The 22,013-nt window shown below is 56.5% G+C and overlaps 2 protein-coding genes and 1 pseudogene across 3 annotated transcripts; 2 read left to right on the top strand and 1 right to left on the bottom strand.

The window, feature by feature from the left end:
- The first annotated feature begins 513 nt into the window (after positions 1–513).
- LOC138995773 (glutathione S-transferase Mu 1) lies at positions 514–6,797 on the top strand. Its single transcript, XM_070396473.1, has 8 exons — positions 514–609; positions 902–977; positions 1,395–1,459; positions 1,737–1,818; positions 1,914–2,014; positions 2,799–2,894; positions 2,979–3,089; positions 5,701–6,797. Exons 1-8 carry the CDS (start codon positions 574–576, stop codon positions 5,788–5,790), a joined length of 657 nt encoding a protein of 218 aa, XP_070252574.1. The 5' UTR covers positions 514–573; the 3' UTR covers positions 5,791–6,797.
- Positions 6,798–7,528: 731 nt separating this feature from the next.
- On the top strand, positions 7,529–13,354 carry LOC138995507 (glutathione S-transferase Mu 1-like). Of its 2 annotated transcripts, XM_070396000.1 has the most exons (9): positions 7,529–7,637; positions 7,889–7,967; positions 8,384–8,448; positions 8,728–8,809; positions 8,905–9,005; positions 10,065–10,160; positions 10,245–10,355; positions 12,698–12,792; positions 13,148–13,354. In XM_070396000.1, the coding sequence occupies exons 1-8, from the start codon at positions 7,602–7,604 to the stop codon at positions 12,785–12,787; spliced, it is 660 nt and encodes a 219-aa protein (XP_070252101.1). In that variant the 5' UTR covers positions 7,529–7,601; the 3' UTR covers positions 12,788–12,792; positions 13,148–13,354. The 2 variants fall into 2 exon arrangements, with proteins under 2 accessions (XP_070252101.1, XP_070252100.1); XM_070395999.1 differs by having other exon boundaries at positions 12,698–13,354.
- A 6,315-nt stretch (positions 13,355–19,669) lies between these two features.
- LOC138995537 (U4/U6 small nuclear ribonucleoprotein Prp3 pseudogene) lies at positions 19,670–21,759 on the bottom strand (annotated as a pseudogene).
- Between the last annotated feature and the right edge of the window lie 254 nt (positions 21,760–22,013).

A 22,013-nucleotide genomic window follows, 5' to 3' on the forward strand; every position in this document is an offset into this window, starting at 1 on the left:
GGCCAACATGGAGTCAGGATTCTAAAGTCTTGGAGGAGCTTTCAGACTGCCTGGTCTACCAGCGACAGGTGCCCATTGAAATTCGATTAGAGGCCACTCTGCGTATAATTGCAGTCTGAGCCTCCCTGAGCCCTGGGGACTCTGCAGCCCAGGGGGGTGGCTGAGCGATGCCTGGAGGGGAAGGGAAGGAAGGGAAGGGAGAGGAGCCTCTTTTTTTGCGACTCAGATTTGTTTCCCGAGCGCACTGTCCACTCTCTCTGACCGGCCGAGGTCTGAACGCGGACGGGGAACCAGGCGAGCCCAGCCCGGCGTTCGGCGCCCCGGCGCCCAGACCTCCGCACTGCAATCCCCGCGGCTCGGGGCGGAAATGCGCTGTGCCAGTCGCTCGCCGCGCTTCAGCCTCCCGGCGTCGCGTCATCAGGAGACCGCGGGGATTGGGTAATTGGTGGGGCGGGGGCGGGGCGCAGAGGGCGAGGGGGCGGGGCCTCCATCAGGCCCCACCCGCGACCCGGGCCCTGGACCAACTTGCAGCCCCGCTCTGCTTGAGTGCCCTGCAGGCAGGAAACGCTGACCATGGCCATGACTCTGGGTTATTGGGACATCCGAGGGGTGAGCGAGGCTCCCCCGGCGGGTGGGGTGGAGCCGGCGGGCGGGCGGGGAGGTGCTGAGCAGCAGGAGTCGGTTCCACCTGAAGGTTCCCCAGGGCTGCCTGGAGCCCAGCCCCCTTCCCCCATCACCACCTATCCTCTGACGGGTCAGGGCCAGAGCTAGGGCGCCGGCGCGTGCGCCGGGATGTCTGTGTGTTGCGGGGAGAAGATGGGGGTTGGAGTTGGAGCAGAGCGAGCCCCGAGTCGGGCCCTGGGTCTCTGACCTCTGTCCCTCCGTCCCTCTGTCCGTCCAGCTGGCTCACGCCATCCGCCTGCTCCTGGAGTACACAGACTCCAACTACGAGGAGAAGAAGTACACGATGGGGGACGGTAATGGCATCCCCGTCGCGTTCCGACTTCGGCCCAACTCCTGCTGATTTGGTCCCGAGAACCCGTGCCCGGCCACCTGTGGCTTCCCTCTGCCGCCCTCCACTGGCCGGAGCAGGCCCTGCCTCTTCCTTCACCCTCTGAGGGTGGACCTTGGCCTTAGGCAGGGCATGAGGAGGCCGGCTGGGCCCCTGTGTCAGTAACCGCGATGGCACCCTGGGTTTGCCCGCACTCATGGAAGCCTGGTCCATGGGGTGCCTGGGACTGCTCTGCGTTCTTTCCCCCAAACCCTGAAGAGAGACTCCGTGCTCACCTTCCAGACTCCCCTGCTCAGGGGCCTGGCCCCCCACTCTCTGGTGGGCCCCGGGGAGAGAGGGCTGGGCTGGGGGTGGTCCCTTCACTCCATATTCTCCACCACAGCTCCCGACTATGACAGAAGCCAGTGGCTGAGTGAGAAGTTCAAGCTGGGCCTGGACTTCCCCAATGTAGGTGCAGGGAGTGGGGGGCGGTGGGCGTGGGGAACCTGCCTCTACTCTGAGGCTCCTTTCCCGGCTTAGACAGAGGCTTTGGGACCCAGGGCCTCTGCTCAGCCCCCCAGCTCCCTGGTTCTTGTTGCTGCTTCCCCATGAGGCTGTGTGTGCAGCTCATTCCTTCATGTGACAGACACTGGGCCCAGGTTTCATCTCTGCGCCTCCCCCCCCCATGCAGGGAGGGGCTTCAGGGTGGCCCATGGCCTCCTAACCTGCCTCTGTCCCCCCGCAGCTGCCCTACCTGATTGACGGGGCTCACAGGCTCACCCAGAGCAACGCCATCCTTCGCTACCTTGCGCGCAAGCACAACCTCTGTGAGTGGGGCTGTGGTGGGTGCAGGGGGACGGGCGGCCCTGGCCCTGGGCTGGTGGGGTGGGAGGCTGAGGCGGAGCCCCTGTTGTGTCAACAGGCGGGGAGACGGAAGAAGAGAAGATCCGCGTGGACATGTTGGAGAACGAGGCTATGGACACGGCCAATCAGCTGGCAAGGGTCTGCTACAGCCCTGACTTCGTGAGTTGCCTCCTGCTGAACGGGTGGGCAGGCTTTGATAGGAGCTTCGACACTTTTGTCACATCTGCATGTCCTGTTTGCCATTGAACTCCTTGGAGCTTCTGGTCCTCCACGCTGGTCCCTGTCCTGTCAGCAGAGTGGCCCTCAGGATCCCTAATGCCTCAAATGAAATCTCTGACTCAGTTCCCCTCAATCTTCGCACAGAGTGCAGACTCCCGCGGTCGAGGTTTAGTTCCTACCGGTGTGTGCAGCTCGTTAGCCCCGCCCCGCCTCCTTGACACCTTTGGGCATCAGCACACTTTCCCAGGAGGCGGCGTGGGCACCCACAGGGCCTGCGTGCCCCTCACTCCTTCCTTTCAGTCTCTCAGGTTCTCCCCGTCTGTCCAGAAAGTGCTCACATATCCTTGTGTCACCCACCAGCTGGGATGCCCTTCCCTGGGCCATTTTAGCTCTTTGCTTCTTTCAATCTGCCTGCCGTGGGGTCCAGGCTGTGCAGGTTCCCCGGCGCCTGGGTCTGGCCCAGGCAGGGTGTGGAGATGAGTGGAGACAGGGTCAGGCACAGGCTGGTATCTCTCTGTGCTTCCCAGCTGCCTGTCCCAGCGGGAGGTGGTACCCAGGAGGAGTGCAATGACCACAGGTTGGATTAAATTATAACCTGGGCATTGACCCAGGTGCAGCTGAGGACATGGCTGCCCATTGTGGCAGCTGGGGCACAGCCCTGGGAGGCCTGCCCTCTGCCCAGGGAGTCCCTGGCTCGGGTGGTGACCGCCATTTTGTGCCTCAGGAGAAGCAGAAGCCTGAGTACTTGAAGGTGATCCCTGAAAAGATGAAGCTCTTCTCACAGTTCCTGGGGAAGAAGTCTTGGTTTGCAGGGGACAAGGTACGGGGAAGGCTTTGGGGTGGGGGAGTGGACACGCTCCTCGTTTCAGAGTTTGGTGCCCATTCACCCTGTGTCTGCCCGCAGCTCACCTACGTGGACTTCCTGGCCTACGACGTTCTAGACCTGCACCGAACGTTTGAGCCCAAGTGCCTGGATGCGTTCCCGAACCTGAAAGACTTCGTCGTCCGCATAGAGGTGATCCCACTGATCCTCTTACTATGTTACCACTTTAGTCTCCTCTTATTCTTTTTTAAAAATACATTTTTATTAATTTCAGAGACGAAGGGAGAGGGAGAGAGAGAAAAATATCAATGATGAGAATCATTGATCAGCTGCCTCCTGCACACCCCATACTGAGGATCGAGCCCACAACCCAGGCATGTGCCCTGACCTGGAATTGAACTGTGACCTCCTGGTTCATAGGTGGTTGCTCAACTAGTGAGCCACGCCGGCCCAGCTCCCCCTTATTCTTGATGCTTCTCTAGTCCTGGAGCTAAAATGAAGCTTAACTAGCATTCATGGAGGACTTGCTTTATGCCAGGATCTGTGCACAGCGTGTTACATATATTGAGTTTAATTTAACCTTTAGAACATTCCTACATGGTAGAAGATTTATTACCTCCCTTTAACAGATAATGACATGAAATGAGGCTGAAAGGGTAAGTCGTTTGCTCAAGGTCACAGAGCCAGTCCGCTGGGTCACAGCCCAGGCACTGGTGCGGGGCTCCCAGTCGGCGGGGGCTTCCATGGGCAGCAGGCAGAGGCCCCCCTTTCCTGTGCCAGGAAGGTGAGCTCAGGCCCTCCTCCAGCCTGCATGTCGCAGCTCCGGACTTTGTGGAGGAAGCAGAACTTTCCAGAGTGTGTATGTAGGGAATGAGTAGAGCTGGGATGTGGTAGGATGACATGAAGTACCAAAGACAGTGTTTCCTCCCTGTCTCCAGACAGCTCTGCAGCCTGGGGTGCCCTCTGGGCAGTGCTGAGACCTCCGGGCTGTCGCCAGCGCTGGGGTCTGCAGTGCGGTTGCCACTGCAGAAGGATTTTACCTTGGCACCTGTGGTGGGCACTTTCCTTCCCAGCCCTCTCACCGTCTCTGCAGTTACACAAAGAACTGTCTCAGAGATGAGGTGGTTCATTTATTCTCGGCTGTATTCACTGATGTGCCCCTCTCCTCTGTATGAGGCACTGTGACAGGCTCAGTGAGGATGCAGAGGTGACCTAGCCGCCCCCCCCTCCCCCCGGTCCCGTCCCTCCCCTAGACCTCCTGGGTCTCAGTGAGGAAGTGCAGGAGGAGTCCTGCTCTGTGGTCCTGCGGTTCTGCCCAGGTGGTGGTGGTGCACGGCCTAAATCTCATCTCACAGCTCATCATTGGTTACCTTAGTGAACTCACAGATGATCAATAAAGTCCGCTTTGCCTGGTGGCGTGGCTCAGTGGTTGAGCGTTGACCTATGAACCTGGAGGTCGTGGTTTGATTTCCAGCCAGGGCACATGTCCAGGTTGCGGGCTGGGTCACCTGTGGGCAGTATGTGGGAGGCAGCCCATCACTGATTCTCATCATCAATGTTTCTATCTCTCCCTCTCCCTTTTTCTCTGAAATCAATACAAATATATTAAAAACAAACAAAGTGGGCTTCATCACAGATGTGGGAGCTTGAGGCATCCTTAGGCCCAGACTTTTCAGCTCACAGTCTGTTTCCCTTTCCCCTCCCCATCAAGAGATCTGCTTAGTCAGCCAGTTCCCATCGGCTCTGGTTCGGGTCCAGGGCTATCAGCCTTGGATATTATGCAAGAGCCGGCGGACTGACTGGCTGGGAGGGATGGGGCACAGCTGTGGGCTGCAGCCTGCGGCCTGTGGGGGCCAGGCCTTGGTTACAGGCAGTTCCAGGCCCTTCGAATCCTGTAGAAGTTACTGGACACGCTCTGTCGTGGGAACATGGTGCTCACACACACCGTGTGTCCAGGGCCTGGTTGGCTGCAGGTGGACAGGGATGAGGCAGGTCGGGGCCCGGTGAGATTGGGCTCAGGAACCAGGCCAAGCAGCTGGACTTTCTCCTTTGAGGGGACTCGTAGGGCCCGGCTCTGCTGCTCCACACCCTCCTATCAGCTTTCACCCCCGTTTTGCTGAGTCATGGGTGAGCCCTGGCCTGCTCTGCAAGCTGCACAGGCACATTCTGAGCCCGTTGTTCTGCCTGGGGTCCCTCCTGGGCCCGGGAAGCGGGAGCCTCCCTGTGAGAAAGGAGACAGTCTGTACAGACGGGGAGGGTCAAGGCCTCCTGTGTGGGCGGGAGGAAGGGAGGAAGGGAGAGCAGCAGAGCACAGGGTGGGAGGGAGAGCCAGGCTGCCTTCCAGCCCTGCCCCCCTACAGCTGTGTGAGCGTTTGGCAGGGGCTTCAGCGCTGTGTGCCTCAGTTTCCCTCCTGATAAACGGTGAGAGCAGAACCTATCCTGTAGGCTAAGAATGTCAAACTTGCAGCCTGCAGGCCGCATGCCATGTTTATTTAGCTCTTGAGTTTGACATGCTTGCTGTAGGCAGTTGTGTGGAATGTTGTAAACCTGTTTCACAGTCTCTAATGGCTATGAGGCCCCTAGCACAGTGTGGTCTCATATGTGGGAACTGTGCCTAAGATATCACACCAGTTACAGGAAACTGGAAGAGTTAACTCAGCAGAACTGGGACCCCAGGAAGGCCGTCTTATGCCAGGATCCTGAACTTGGAGTGTCTGGAGTAGGGCTGTGTGAGCTCCGGGGGCGGGGGGGCAGCAGACCCTGAGGTCTGGCCTCTCTCCCTTCCCTACCCCCCACCCCCCAGGGCCTGGAGAAGATTGCTGCCTACGTGAAGTCCAGCCGCTTCCTCCCAGCGCCTATTTACACGAAGATCGCCGTGTGGGGCAACAAGTAGTGCCCGGAAGTGCAGGGCAGGGCACGGGAGCGAGGAGCACACCGGGACTCGAGAGCAGCTGGACCTCCCTGAACCCTCGGAACCAGCTGTCTTGTTCTTTTCTCCTTTTCTTTCCTTCACCCCCACTCAGGACCCCCAATCCCAGCTCCCCAGGATTTTAGAGCTCTGCAGCACCCCTTGTTCCTGCACAAAGCCAATCGGACGGACCGTCCTTTCGGTGATTGCTCCGTTTGGAGGAGCCCGACCGGACCCCCGGCCTGTGGAGCTCAGCCCTGAGCTCCCACCTCTGCTCTGCAGACCAGGACTGCCTGGGGGTGTGCAGGCCCTGCTCCCCCTCGTGGCCCCTGCCCAGCTGCTGAGCCCCAGTGAAGCCTGATCGCACCTGCTGTGTCCTGTCTTATTCCCTCCTGGCCACCGAGCTCACTCTCCAACAGGCCCTGCTGGGCCCCAGCATCTGACTGGTGATGCTGGCAGTGGGGATCCTGGGTGAGACATCTTGTTCCCATTTCTGACACCTTTGGAGCTGGACACGTCATGGCTCTCTGTCGGACATATTCTTGTGGAGGTGGTGCTACAGGCCACCGATCACAGAGGGACCTCAAAAGCCGCCTGAGCCACTCATACCCCGAAGCACATGTGTGTCAGGATCCAGGGTCGGGGCTGGAATCCGTGGGCCTGGACAGCTGGGGGTCTGCAAGGCCCACACTGCGGTCCTGCGGGGAGTGCCCTGGCTCCTGGCGGAGCTCCCACCCCTGCGTCTGATGCCTCTGCAGCAGCACAGGCGGCTGGGCCCTCAGAGGCCACCTCTTCCCGCTGCACTCGCGCCACTACACTCACCCCCACGCCCTGTGTGACTACTGTGCTCCCGGTTCTGTTCCGGTCAGCATCGGGGACACCTCGCTGGAGGGCAGGCCATTTCTGGGGCTGCGCTCAATACCCTGCCTCTTTGCAGGGGCTGGTTCTGGATTTTAACAACTGCGATCATAAAGCCAATTGATTAATTTTCATTTGATTCTTGTTCAGTTTTTTAAATTCCAAAGGGAGGAAGGGAGAGGGAGAGAGAGAAACATCAGTGATAAGAGGGAATCATTGATCGGCTGCCTCCTGCACGCCCCCCCCCACCCCGCCCCAAGAGCCTGAAACCCAGGCATGTGCCCTGATGGGGAATCCAACCGGGACCTCCTGGTTCACAGGTCGCTGCTCAACCACTGAGCCACACCAGCTGGGCTTCATTGGATTCTTATCTCTTAGACACAAGACTTAAGAGCTGGGTCCTTCCAAGTGCAAGATGGGGAACACGGAGGCCCCATCTCCTCCCCTGTCCTTGCCCTGGGTGTTCCCACCCCGAGAGGGAGGTCTGCAGGGCGGCCGGGTTTCCGAGGCCCTGGAGGCGCTGCAGCCCAGGGGGAGGGCGGGGGGGTGCGCGGTGCCTGGAGCGGGACAGGGGTGCGGGGGGGAGAAGGGGGAGGACCCTTGTGTTTTTGTGATTCAGACTTGTCTCCCAAGCGCACTGCCCACTCCCTCGGCCCCGCCGGCCGAGGTCTGAACGCGGGCGCGGAGCCCTTCCGCGTCCTGGCGCCCAGGCTGTGTCCCCCAACTTCCACGGCTGGGTGGCGGGCACGTGCTGTCTCACTGCGTCTCCGGGTTGGGGTGGGGTGGGGTGTGGGCGGGGCTGGGGGCGGGGACCAGGGACGGAAACCAGGGGGCTGTGTGCACGGCAGGCCCCGCCCCGCCCCTCCTCCCGGCCTGAGCTTAATACGCGAGTCCCGCTTCCAAAGGGCCCCTCCGCTCAGAGCGCGAGAACCAGCACCATGGCCATGACTCTGGGTTACTGGGACGTCCGAGGGGTGAGCGAGGGGTCCCCCGCGGGGGTGGGGGGTGATGTGGAGCCGGGGGCGGGCGGGGAGGTGCGGAGCCGCCGGGGCCGTTCTATCTGAAGGTCCCCAGGACCGCCTGGTGCCCAGCCCCCTCCCGCCGCCTGTCCCCGGGTGGGCGCGGGCCCGGGTGTCTGTGTGTTGGGGGGAGAGGATGGGGGTTGGAGTTGGGGCAGAGCGAGTCGGGCCCTGGGTCTCTGACCTCCGTCCCTCCGACCCTCCAGCTGGCTCACGCCATCCGCCTGCTCCTGGAGTACACAGACTCCAAATACGAGGAGAAGAAGTACACGTTGAAGGGGGAAGGTAATGGCATCCCCGTCGCGTTCCGACTTCGGCCCAACTCCTGCTGATTTGGTCCCGAGAACCCGTGCCCGGCCACCTGTGGCTTCCCTCTGCCGCCCTCCACTGGCCGGAGCAGGCCCTGCCTCTTCCTTCACCCTCTGAGGGTGGACCTTGGCCTCAGGCAGGGCATGAGGAGGCCGGCTGGGCCCCTGTGTCAGTAACCGTGATGGCCCCCTGGGTTTGCCCGCACTCATGGAAGCCTGGTCCGTGGGGTGCCTGGGACTGCTCTGCGTTCTTTCTCCCAAACCCTGGAGAGAGACTCCGTGCTCACCTTCCAGACTCCCCTGCTCAGGGGCCGGGCCCCTGACTCTCTGGTGGGCCCCGGGGAGAGAGGGCTGGGCTGGGGGTGGTCCCTTCACTCGTCTTCTCCACCACAGCTCCCGACTATGACAGAAGCCAGTGGCTGAGTGAGAAGTTCAAGCTGGGCCTGGACTTCCCCAATGTAGGTGCAGGGAGTGAGGGGCAGTGGTTGTGGGGAACCTGCCTCTACTCTGAGGCTCCTTTCCCGGCTTAGACAGAGGCTTTGGGACCCAGGGCCTCTGCTCAGCGCCCCAGCTCCCTGGTTCTTGTCGCTGCTTCCCCACGATGCTCTGTGTGCAGCTCATTCCTTCATGTGACAGACACTGGGCCCAGGTTTCATCTCTGCCCCCCCCCCCCCCCCATGCAGGGAGGGGCTTCAGGGTGGCCCATGGCCTCCTAACCTGCCTCTGTCCCCCCGCAGCTGCCCTACCTGATTGACGGGGCTCACAGGCTCACCCAGAGCAACGCCATCCTTCGCTACCTTGCGCGCAAGCACAACCTCTGTGAGTGGGGCTGTGGTGGGTGCTGGGGGACGGGTGGCCCTGGCCCTGGGCTGGTGGGGTGGGAGGCTGAGGCGGAGCCCCTGTTGTGTCGACAGGCGGGGAGACGGAAGAGGAGAAGATCCGCGTGGACATGTTGGAGAACGAGGTGATGGACCTCCGGATGTTCCACATCAGGACCTGCTACAGCCCTGACTATGTGAGCTCCCTCCCGGAGGGCAGGGCTGCGTAGGTGTTGGTCGGAGGCTGGACTTTGGCGTCCCCTCCGTGCATGTCCTGTTTGCCATTGAACTCCTTGGAGCTTCTGGTCCTCCACGCTGGTCCCTGTCCTGTCAGCAGAGTGGCCCTCAGGACCCCTAGTCCTCAAATGAAATCTCTGACTCAGTTCCCCTCAATCTTCGCACAGAGTGCAGACTCCCGCGGTCGAGGTTTAGTTCCTACCGGTGTGTGCAGCTCCTTAGCCCCGCCTCCTTGACACCTTTGGGCATCAGCACACTTTCCCAGGAGGCGGCGTGGGCACCCACAGGGCCTGCGTGCCCCTCACTCCTTCCTTTCAGTCTCTCAGGTTCTCCCCATCTGTCCAGAAAGTGCTCACGGGTCCTTCTGTCACCCATCAGCTGGCACTTATTATTTTTATTTATTTCTTTATCCTCACCTGAGGATATTTTCCCATTGATTTTTAGAGAGAGTGGAAGGGAGAGGGAGAGGGAGAGACAGAGAGAAACACAGATGTGAGAGCGGCCCATCCATTGGTTGCCTCCCGCATGCCCTGACCAGGGCCGGCAGCCTACAACCGAGGTACGTGCTCTTGACTGGAATCGAAGCCAGGACCCTTCAGTCCCCAGGTGGACCCTCTATCCACAGAGCCAAAGGGCTGGGGCACCAGTTGGAACATGTGGTTCCCGCCCCTGGGCCATTTTAGCTCTTTGCTTCTTTCAATCTGCCTGCCGTCTGGGTCCAGGCTCTGCAGGTTCCCCAGCGCCTGGGTCTGGCCCAGGCAGGGTGCGGAGAAGAGTGGAGACAGGGTCAGGCACAGGCTGGTATCTCTCTGTGCTTCCCAGCTGCCTGTCCCAGCAGGAGGTGGTACCCAGGAGGAGTGCAATGACCACAGGTTGGATTAAATTATAACCTGGGCATTGACTCAGGTGCAGCTGAGGACATGGCTGCCCACCATGGCAGCTGGGGCACAGCCCTGGGAGGCCTGCCCTCTGCCCAGGGAGTCCCTGGCTCGGGTGGTGACTGCCATTTTGTGCCTCAGGAGAAGCAGAAACCCGAGTTTTTGAAGGTGCTCCCTGAAAAGCTGAAGCTCTTCTCAGAGTTCCTGGGGAAGAAGTCTTGGTTTGCAGGGGACAAGGTACGGGGAAGGCTTTGGGGTGGGGGAGTGGACATGCTCCCTGCTTCAGAGTTTGGTGCCCATTCACCCTGTGCCTGCCCGCAGCTCACCTACGTGGACTTCCTGGCCTATGACCTGCTGGGCGTGCTGCGCATGTTTGAGCCCAAGTGCCTGGACGCGTTCCCGAACCTGAAGGACTTCTTGGGTCGCTTTGAGGTGAACCCACTGATCCTCCTACTGTTTTGTGTGTTTTGTCTCCTTCGTTTCCCTGACGCTTCTTTCGTCCTGGAGCTCAAATGAGGCTTAACCGGCATTCACGGAGGACTAGCTTAATGCCAGGATCTGTGCTTAGCGTGATGCTAACAGTTGGTGAAATGTAATCTTTCAGACATTCCTACATGGAAACATTTTTCACGTCCATGTTAGGAAATGGAACTGAAAGGGTGGGTCGTTTGCTCAAGGTCACAGAGCCAGTCCGCTGGGTCACAGCCCCGGCACTGGTGCGGGGGGCCCCTAGTCGGCGGGGGCTTCCATGGGCAGCAGGCAGAGGCCCCCCTTTCCTGTGCCGGGAAGGCGAGCTCAGGCCCTCCTCCAGCCTGCATGTCGCAGCTCCGGACTTTGTGGAGGAAGCAGAACTTTCCAGAGTGTGTATGTAGGAAATGAGTAGAGCTGGGATGCGGTGGGGATGACATGAAGTACCAAAGACAGTGTTTCCTCCCTGTCTCCAGACAGCTCTGCAGCCTGGGGTGCCCTCTGGGCAGTGCTGAGACCTCCGGGCTGTTGGTGCTGGGATCTGAGTACACATGTGGGGGCCCCTGCAGAAGCAGGTTTTTGTTGTTAACCCTCACCCTAGGATAGTTTTTCCATTGAATTTTAGAGAGGGTGGGAGGGAGGGAGGGAGAGAGAGAGAGAGAGAGAAACATCATGTGAGAGAGGCACATTGATTGGTTGCACCCTGACCGGGGCTGGGGATCAAACCTGCAACCCAGGTACATGCCCTTGATGGGAATGGAATCTGAGACCCTTCGGGATGTGGGCCGACGCTCTAACCACTAAGCTCACCAGCCAGGCAGACAGATTTCATCCTCACATCTTCTGTGGACCCTTCCCTTCCCTAACTGTCTCCTTTTCCTTCTTTCCAATGACCCAGGACATTGTCTCGGAGATGAGGTGGTACATTGACTTTCAGTCGTATTCACGGACGTTCCTCTTCCCCCTCCTGGGTGCAGGAGTCCCCGCTGTGTGGTCCTGCGGTCCCACGTGGGTGGTGGGGGTGCACGGCCTGAACTTCACCTCTCAGCTCATCATCCGTTACCTTAGCCAACTCACAGATGAACAGGGTCGGCTTTATCACAGATGTGGGAGCTTGAGGCATCCTTAGGCCCAGACTTTTCAGCTCACAGTCTGTTTCCCTTTTCCCTCCCCATCAAGAGGTCTCCTTTGTCAGCCAGTTCCCATCGCCTCCCAGGAGGCGGCGTGGGGCACCCACAGGGCCTTCGTGCCCCTCACTCCTTCCTTTCAGTCTCTCAGGGTCTCCCCATCCAGAAAGTGCTCACGGGTCCTTCTGTCACCCACCAGCTGGCACTTATTTTTTATTTCTTTATCCTTTGTGTGTTTTGACTCTGGTTCGGGTCCAGGACCATCAGCCTTGGATATTATGCAAGAGCCGGCGGACTGACTGGCTGGGAGGGATGGGGTACAGCTGTGGGCTGCAGCCGCCGCCTGTGGGGGCCAGGCCTTGGTTACAGGCAGTTCCAGGCCCTTCGAATCCTGTAGAAGTTACTGGACACGCTCTGTCATGGGAACATGGTGCTCACACACACCGTGTGTCCAGGGCCTGGTTGGCTGCAGGTGGACAGGGATGAGGCAGGTCGGGGCCCGGTGAGATTGGGCTCAGGAACCAGGCCAAGCAGCTGGACTTTCTCCTTTGAGGGGACTTGTAGGGCCTGGCTCTGCTGCTCCACACCCTCCTATCAGCTTTCACCCCCATTTTGCTGAGTCATGGGTGAGCCCTGGCCTGCTCTGCAAGCTGCTCAGGCACATTCTGAGCCCGTTGTTCTGCCTGGGGTCCCTCCTGGGCAGCCTCTGGGAAGCAGGAGCCTCCCTGTGAGAAAGGAGACAGTCTGTACAGACAGGGAGGGCCAAGGCCTCCTGTGTGGGCGGGAGGAAGGGAGGAAGGGAGAGCAGCAGAGCACAGGGTGGGAGGGAGAGCCAGGCTGCCTTCCAGCCCTGCCCCCCTACAGCTGTGTGAGTGTTTGGCAGGGGCTTCAGCGCTGTGTGCCTCAGTTTCCCTCCTGATAAACGGTGAGAGCAGAACCTATCCTGTAGGCAGTTGTGTGGAGGCTGTAAACCTGTTTCACAATCTCTGATGCCTGTAAGACCCCTGGCACAGTGTAGAGTAACTGTGACTAAGAAAACACGGTTACAGGAAATTGCAAGCGTTAACTTGGCAGAACTGCCAAGGAAGCCTTGCCAGGATCCTGAACTTGGAGCGTCTGGAGTGGGGCTGGGTGAGCCCAGCAGACCCTGAGGTCTGGCCTTCTTCCCTCCCTCCCCAGGGCCTGAAGAAGATCGCCGCCTACATGAAGACCGGCCGCTTCCTCCCCACACCCGTGTACTCCAAGGCTGCCATGTGGGGCAACAAGTAGTGCCCGTAAGTGCAGGACGCGGGAGCGAGGAGCACCGGGGCCTGCAGGGCAGCTGGGCGTTCTGCATTCTTTCTGCTTCTTCCCCCCGCACCCCCCACATGCCCATTGGCCCTTGTCTGCTCCCAACCGCGTGGTCCCCCCCTGCCTGCCTGAGCCCCAGCAAAGCCTGGTCGTACCTGCTTGTCTTGTCATTCCCTCCTGGCCACTGGACTCAGGACTGACTGTGCTGGTGTTTGGGGGTGTCCATTTCCCCCCTGTTGTCCGCAGTGGCTGGGTTGTAGGGATGTATATGTGGGGTGATGACAGGTAGGATTGTAAGGTTTCTTACTCATTTCTGTCTTCATGTTCCATGTGCCTCAGCCTGGGGTCTGCATTTGTGGAGTGCCTCCTGTAAGCCTGCGGGACTCAGTGTCATGGTTCAGGGGCCCTTGGGGTGGGGAAGGGGGTTGAGCCGTCCGCTGGGATCCGAGTGGCCTACCTTCTGTCACCTTTCCCAGAAGTGTTCCTTGCCCTATACCTTTCCTCCGTGCTCTTACGACATATCTCAATAAAACGCACCCCACTGCATTGTGATTGCCGTTTCACTTGCTCTCCGACTCGATCGGAAATTCATTGAGGATCCACGTCTTATTGGACTTTTTACCTCTGACATCGATCACACTGCCTGAACACTTACTCAACGAAAGTTAGAGATTTGATCTCTAATAAGACCCTGGCAAACCCTATAACCATTCTTGGGATGAGAGCTCTGGATATAGTTCATCTCAGCCGCCAGAGGCACAGAAGGAAGAACAGAAGACTTTAAATGCACGGGCCTGGGAGAAGGCGCCTGAGCTCTTTCTAACGCAGTGGTTCTCAACCTTGGCTGCACATTAGAATCACCTGGGAATCTTTTTAAAATCCTGATTTCTGGGCCTCATCCTCCGGAAATTCTGTTTCTTTGTTACTAATGTTGTGGCCCCACCCCATAACAAACTCGCAACCGGAGGAGCTCTGAAGTGTCTTGTTGGGCTTCCGTCCCGGTGATCTCTGCCTGCAACTGTACTTCTTGCAGTTACGTAAATAAAAAGGGAGCCATGGGAATCACGTGCCAGGTCATGAAGAAATCAATGATTAACTTAAAAAGATAAAGCTGGTCAGATAAAAGCTCAGCAAAGCTAACGAAAGCTTACGAAGTGGATAAGATAAAAGTTAAACCAAAAGCTTGCTAAGCTTTACTTAAGCAGGGAGGGGTAAGGATGAAAAAGAGAAAGAAATGGAAATTTGGAGTGACACTACGATAAAAGATAAGCAGATTAAAAGATAAAAGATTTATTAACATAATGAAAATGTTAAATCCGAGTAAAACAGTTGTAGGTCCAGAACAGGTGCTGGCACATGTTCTCTGGAGAGGCCTAGATAGTAAATATTTTTGGCTTTTTGGCTTTCTGGCTCTTGTGGTCTCAGTCAATTACTCATCATTGTAGTGTGAAAGCCGACATCGCCGGTACAGAAGTGAATGGGTGGGCCCGGGTTCCAACACAGATGGTCTGCTTGCCGACTCCTGATCTAGAAGTGCAGATGAAAAGGAATACCTATACTAAAGTCTAAATATTAGCTCTGAAATGTAAAAGAACAAAAGAACTCAATCCTTAACAAAGAGGGAAGAGCCCTGGCCGGCGTGGCTTGACTGAGCATCCTCCCATGCACTGAGGTTGCCGGTGGGTTCCTGGTCAGGGCACATGCCCAGGTTGCAGGCTCTATCCTTAGTCGGGGGCGTGCAAGAGGCAGCAAATCTATGTTTCACTCTCTCCCTCTCCCGCCCTCTCTAAAAATCAATTTTTAAATCTTAAAAAAAAGAAAAGAGGGAAGATGTGGTAGCGAAGGAAACGGTCACAAATGAAAACTATTTGCTAAACATTGTGGTCAAAATGACAAAAGCTAAGCATTTTAAAGTGCGGGGCAGAAACAGCAGAATGTATGGACTTCACACAGTTGGCGCTGCGGGCATGACACCAGGTGTTAGACCGTGGGGTGGGGGTGGGGGTGGGGAGGGAGGTGTCAGACCAGATCTGGGTGCAGCAACCTCGGTACTTGAGTTCTGGCTAGGAAATCACTCAGAACCAAGACTCAAACTACAAAAGAACATTTGTTTATAAAATCACAGAGGTGGAAGCAGTAATTCAGAAGAAATGGGCCTAGGAAACGAGTTACGGAGGCAAAGGAAGGGCCCTTGGGGCTTAGAAGTGGGGAAAGTAAAGGTAACTTGCCTGGAGGAAGGGGAGGGGGAGGGGAGAGGCCCTGGGGTGCTCCTGGGAGAGGGTGCTGGGTCCTGTCCTAAGGTTTTTAGGGGGGTCCCAGGGGAAGATCACAATAGAATATTCCGCAGCTTTCCAGGTGGGTCCTTTCAGGGTCTAAGTCTCCATTCATGGATTGGTCCACGCCCTGGCAGGCGGGTCATTATCCAATGCAGCTGGTCCTGAGGTCAGCCCTGGGGTCACTAGTCTGATTTTACTGCTTTTCTGGAGCTGGAGCTGAAATATAACAGGCCTAGAGGTTATCTCTAGGGAAGAAAGGTCAGGGGTCCAAACCGCAGGGCCAGCGCTGTGCTGGGGAGCAAAGGTCGCCCCCAGAGGTCCCACCTGCAATAGTCCATTGCTAGGTACCCGAGCTTTCCCCCTGGAGGCCTGTGCCTGGTCCATCGTCCTTGCTCTGCTCACGTCTACCCCGAAACGGAGGCAACTAAAAGGTGATTTGATTGTAGCTGGACCCGGCAGAGATCTCAGGACTTGGGGTTCTTTGGTGCCTGGTGACAGTGCTCAGATGTCGTTGAGGGTGTACGTCCCTTTCTAGAATGGGGACACAAGCCACACTGAGAAGGGGGCACTGGTGTCCCCCGCGTGGGTCTGTGATCTCCTGTGTTAATGACAAGCTCCCTGCCTAGGGTTCCTCCGCTGCTATCGTAGTAGCAGAGAAAGGCAAAGCTGATGGAGGCCTCAAGACAGCAGTTTCTAGAAAAGGGAGTTTGTTCTTTCAGGTTCCACGGCCAAGAGTCCGAGTGTTATGGGCGGTGAGCCAGACAGGAGCAGAGCAAGGAGAGAAACTCTCCAGGCACAGACCTCGCCGGGGGCAGAAAGCCCCCCCCCCCCCCCTTCCCGCCTAGCAGGGGGCAAAACTGGAAAAACAAGACTCACAGCCCCGGGGTGACCTTTCCTCCCCTAGCTCATCGCTTGGACACCCTGACTTTTTCCTCCCTAACGGTAACATCTGGGCCTCAGTTGTTTTCCAGCTCCGGGCCCAGAAAAGCAAAAAAACCAAGTAAATGGCTGCCTCAGGCCCAGCTGCATTGACTAATGACCCCTGCCCTGCACTGACCAATCGGGAGACCATGACCCCGAAAGAGCACACCTGCGAAGCTGCTCAATCTTCTCTTAGACCTTCCCCTGGGCCTCCCCTAAGGTTCCCACCTGCAGGAAAGAGATAAATACGCACAGGATGAAGGACCCAGCGCACATGCTCTCCCTCTGAGGAGTTTGCCCCTGCTAGTCCCCCACAGGCACGTATCCCCTAACCTCTAAGGGACTCCACGAGACCTGCAACCAGGGGAGCAGTGGGCAGCAGCAGCTCGTCCTGGGAAACCCCCCTGAGCCTGTCTCCAAGGCCCCCTTTTCTCTGACTTTCCCGTGAGCCAAAGCGGCCCCACCTCGGAGCTCCTGTTGCTTCTTCTAAGCCCTTCCTCTGTCACTGTCCTAAGTATAAATTCTTACTTTCCCACACTCTGTCTCTGGATTGAAATCTTTCCTTCAAAAAGACAAAGCCCTACCTGGTTTGGGTCAGAGATAGAGCGTCGGCCTACGGACTGAAGGGTCTGGGGTTTGATTCCAGTTGAGGGCACATGCCCGGATTGCGGGCTTGATTCCCAATAGGAGGCCTGCAGGAGGCAGCCGATCAATGATTCTCTCTTCTCTCTCATCATCGATGTTTCTATCTCTCTCTCCCTCTCCCTTCCTCTCTGAAATCAGTAAAAATATACATTTTTTAAAAAAAAGACAAGAACAGCCCCAGCCAGTTTGGCTCAGTGTCGGCCCGTGGGCTGAAGAGTCCCGGGGTTGAGTCCTGTCAAAGGCTTGTACATTGGTTGCAGGCCTGACCCCCGGCCCTAGTTGGGTGGTGCAGAAGGCAACCAATTGATGTCTCTCTCTCATATCAATATTTCTGTCTCTCCCCCTCCCTTCCACTCTCTCTAAAAAAAATTAATGGGGAAAATATCCTCAGGTGAGGATTAAAAAAAAAAAAAAAGAAAGAAAGAGAGACAAGAACTAAGGTCTCACAGTCTCCCCGGCAACAAAGGCTGTTGGGCAGCCCTGGTCCCTGAAGTTACACGGGACGAGGCCCCTTCCTTCCTTCTTGTGGCTCCTATGTCTCACAGGGTGTTTCCCGTCTCTGGTGGAAGCTGTGTCATGAGCCTGTGAAGAAAACTAGAGGAAAAACCCGTGGAAACAATGTGCTCTTTGCAAGTGAGGCCAGAGTTGCATAGGTCACAGTTGTTCACAGTCTGTTCGTGAGGTTCCCACGTGTGGCTCTACTTGGACACAGGGGTAGACCCACGTTTCAAAAGAATGCATTTAGGTGGCCAGCTGCAGTCCCTCCCACACCCAGAGAAGGTATAAAAATTAAGCCCCAGGTTAGAGGAGACCTTGGAGTTAAACCAGCAGCTTAAGCCTGTAGGATAGAGGCTAAGGTATTCAAGATAAGATCTTATTCTCAGATACACCCCAGGGGAGGGGCAAATCACTTCCTTGTTGCTGAAACAGGAAAAGCAGAATCCCTGGGGGGCCTGGGGCATGGCCAGGGAGGGTGGGCAGCCAGGAGGTGGGCCTACCTGCTGGTTGGGAACAGACACCCACCGGAGGTCCTCCCCTGACACGTGGTATGGGGTGCGAGTGCCTCACCACTGCTGCCTCTGAAATCCTGACCCGCACCAGAAAACCACTTCCCAGGGCCTGCTCCTTTAAGACCAAAGTGCAGCACCCTTGTGTGCAATTCAGGAATTCAGAGCCTGCAGGCCTGTGCCTGAGCCACGGGGAGGGGAGGCAGCACAGGTGAATTTAGGTGAATTAGCGAGGATTACGTTCTGCTGGGTGTGAGTATGGCTGAATAATAACAGACGCTTATTTCTCTTGTAAGGACAGATCTGAAGGTGGACAGTTAGGCACCGGTAATGCGGGCTCTATAGGAGCCTTAAGGACTCGGCTTCGGAACTGCCTGCTCCCTGTGGGGAACATTCAGGTCGGGATTTTGAAAACGACAGGCTAAAAGCATAATGTGGATGAACCCCAATTCATCCGACAGAAGATGCTAAGGGAAGGGGAATGGAAAAAGGGAAAAGGAGATGAGCTCTGTGATGTAGTAGGAAGCAGCCTGCGCGCAGACTTGCAGAGGAAGTGTCTTGCATTTATTTGCTAAGCTGATGGGGTGCCCTCCTTTGGTGAGATGATTCAGAAGAGATGTTGGGGAAGAAGACTCTTCTTTTTATTGACATCAGCCGATCTCTGGGTTGGCTCTTGTCTCCGTCCCTCTGGTGACCGCACTTTCAGGTTGTTAGCCGCTGTCTTTCTAACTCCTGCGGCTTCATGGAGAGACCTTTACTGATGACAGTCACAGAGACACCTGCCGGCTGCCGCCTGGTAACTCAGGACTTGGAAGCAGAGAAGAGGAGGAGGGGCGGGTCCTGATGGATCCCAACTCCTACTGTAAATGCCGATGGTCATCCTCCTCCTTTAGCAGACCTGGTTGTTCCCACCTTGTGGGGTAGCCCCAACAGCCCCCCGATAAAGCAGAGTCCTGTCCGAAAGGCCCACCTTCTGTGGCTCGTCCCGTTTGAAACAAACTTTGGAAACGTTATTCTGCAGAAGATAAAATACAGACCTATCCTCATGTCCTCAGACGTTTACAACGACACACGTGGTCCTGTGGGTGCATTTCCATCCCTCCGCACCCTAGGGACTCGCCCTTCCCATGGCTTCCGCTTGGCCCTCTGTCCCCACGTGGGGCCACACAGCAGCGCCTGCTCGCTTGAAATTCAATCACACACGCATTCATTTAATCTCTTGTTCTGGATTTATTATTTTTTTCTACAAGGAAAAAGGATTTAATTCTACAAATTTACAAGCCAAGACAAAATAGAAACAAAATGTGGAAAACGAGGCCAGCAGTTCAACTGGAGGCCACGTCACCGCAGCCCGGGCCCCAGCAGCCCATCATTCAGGCAGGACCGGGTCTGACCCACAGGCTCCCACTGCTCCTTCTGCTGCTCAGGCAGCCTGCACTCCCACTCCCGCTCCCTTTCCAGCTGCTCCAGGCGGCCCCTCTCTCTCCTGGATGCCCTCTCGCCATCTCCCACTTCTCCTACACCCGGCGAGCTTAGTCCTGCTCCTCTCGGTGCTGCTTCCGGCGCTCCTGCTCTCTCTCCTTCCCCTTCACTCTGGCGTGCTTGCCCCCTTCTGCTGAATGACTAGATGCCTATGTTTCTCTTTTCTCTTCTCATCTTCCCTGTGATGAGCTTTCACTTTCCGTGACATTTGCTGGGGTGGTTTGATAGCCAAAGAATCATTGTCCTCTCATCTGTCCTCCATGGAGTCCTCCCTCCAGTAGGGCGAGTTCCTGATGGTGATCTCCATGTGGTTGCCCCCTCAGCTCCCCCTCCTCAAGGGAATCCCGCTTGGAGTCCCGGTCATCAGAATTTTTTTTTTAAAGTGACTCTTTAATCATATGCACACAAGGCTGACAGGGGAAGAGAGCAACGTGTTCTCCCTTCGTCCCAGTGTCAGCGTGGCACCGTTCTGAGATCACACACACAAGTGGGCTGGGCGGGGAAGTAGAATAAGGGAGAACCTGAAGAGACATAGGCGAGAGGGCGGAGGCAAGGGCTGGCAGTAGCCTCAGTCAGTAGACTCCAACACCGATTCGCTTAGCGCGAGGCCCCAGTAGTGTTCAGCCCCATGCTTTCTGAAATGCTCCCGAGCCATGTTCTCTGTAGGGCACTGTTTGAACTTCATGTCCCCAAAGCTCCGGTCTTTGGCTGTACCCTCCCAGGCTAGTACACATTTGTTGGTTTTCTTCACAGCTTCCTCATCGGATTCCTCCTCATCCTCTCCCTTTGTGGTAGATGTCTGTTCATCCCACTTTATCCGACGCAGCATAAGATGCTTAAATTTCTTCTGGGACTTGGGGCCCCCTTCCACTACCACCACATTGACATTCTTGTGCAGTAGCACCACCCCTGTCAGGTACAGTTGCCCAGCATTGGCCTCAATCTTGAACTTCTTGGCTGGGTTGCTCAAATTTCGAACTCTATATACAGATATGTGTACCCCCTGTGAAATGTCTTCTTTAAGCTTTTTAATTTTCTTGACCTTTCCCTGTTCTGCTGTAAGTTTTCGGGCAGCGTTGGCCTCTTCATGCGCCTTCTGTCTTTTTGCCATCTGAGCTCTGACATGGGCTTCTACCTTCGTGGGGTCTTGAACAGCTTCTGTTCCTAATACTCGCATGAGATTAGAAATTCTCACTTTGGTTTCCGGAGGAGGCATCAGGCCCAGCCTGACTTTCTCTTGTAGCTCCTTCTGTGCTTCCCTCCTTGTTTGCCTTCGAAGTTTCTTCTGTTCCTTCTTGGTAAGATATACTCCCAGAGTCACTGGTGTGTCACTGTGGACTGGAGGGTTGAGCTGGGCTGGATGTTCAACAAGATTTGTGATTCCAAAATAATCATCTCTCTTGGGATTTTGCTCTGTAAGGTCAAAGCCATGGGGGATGATATAAGAATCCCACCACTCAATTTCAGGAATATCTCCTTCCTTTAACTCCTCCTTGGGAGCAATGAGAGCCAGCCTAGTTGAAGTATGGATGCCTGTTTTTCGAGCTGCTTGTGAGATCTCTGCCTGCAGCTTTTCCAGTTGAGCCTTTGTCCGTAACCGCTGGGCAATCTTCTCAAACTTGCCCTTGTCATGGAATTTAAAAGTGCGTCTCTGCCGCTGGGAAGGGGCAACTGAAACTCGGGGGACAAAAAAGGTATTGGATTCCACGTCTTCTGATGACTTTTCTTTAAGCTGTTGCTTGAATTGTTCCCTCTTCACCGCACGAATATTGGCCTTCAGAGTAGGCATTCAGCGTGTCAGCTCAATCTCCTTGCCTGTTGCGTCTACAGTGCGACCTTGCTCATCGAGAATCAGTGGTGTAGGTTTAGTTTGATCTTTTAATTCAACCTTCGGGGTAGCAATGCCCATGGCATGAAGATTGGCCAGGCCCACCATATTGGCATTGCCAATGAGCCCTGGCTTCAGTGCCAGCTAGGCTTGGATGCGGGCTTGTAGTTCAGCTGCTTTCCTTGCCTTCTCCATGGCATCATTCATGAAAGTGGCGGCCTGGGAGGGCTGAATAGTGCTGCCAATTGGAAGTCGCTCTGGTTGGGAGGAAGAAGGAGTCTCTGGCTGAGCTGTAGGGGGGCTCATGCAACTCAGTTGTTTCTTCCTCTCCTCGATTTATGGTGCTGCTGCCTCCATCATCTGTTTGACCTGGAGCTTGGTCAGCATGCCCGGGCTCTCTGAAGGAGGCCCAGGCATCACTTCCGGCTCCTCGTCTACCTCCTCAACACGGGGTATCTGTCGCTTCTTCCATCCTGAGGATTCCTTGGAGATCTCAGAGTCATCACCAAACACGTCCTTCAGCTCTCGCTTTCTGCTCCTGTCACTGGTAGACTTGGAATGTCTAGAGCTTCGGCCTTCCTCTACAGCCTCAAACAGTTTGTCCACGAATCGGAGAGTAGAATCATCAAGAAAAGGCTTCAGATGGTCAGCTGCCTTCTCCTTGTCCATGCCCTTCCCCACACAGTTCAGCGCTGCTGCGACCACTGTGGGCTCTGAGAAACCTAGTACCCTCTTCACCGTCTCCCCTACCCATGGTTTTAGCTCCTCCAGCTCCCTCTTGGACAGCGCCATTCTTCTGGAAAAGGACGACAGCTCAAAGGGAGTTCTATCCCGCACCTCCCCAACCTCAGCCCCTGAGACGGAGCCTGAAGGTTACCGATCGATCGGAATGTTTTGAGCGCTTTGTCTCTGCCTTCTCCTCTTGCTCCTGCCGTCGCTTCTTTTCCTGGAGAATCTCATGTAAGGTCTTCACTTTCCAAGAGTCCTTTTCATCACGCAGTTGAGTGAAGCCACCCTGCGCCGACACCACCGCCTTCGCTGGTCCG

Source organism: Myotis yumanensis, unplaced genomic scaffold (assembly GCF_028538775.1).
Source record: "Myotis yumanensis isolate MYYU_CA2020_CCGP unplaced genomic scaffold, mMyoYum1.0.hap1 SCAF_17, whole genome shotgun sequence".
In the NCBI taxonomy this organism is placed as follows: Eukaryota; Metazoa; Chordata; class Mammalia; order Chiroptera; family Vespertilionidae; genus Myotis; species Myotis yumanensis.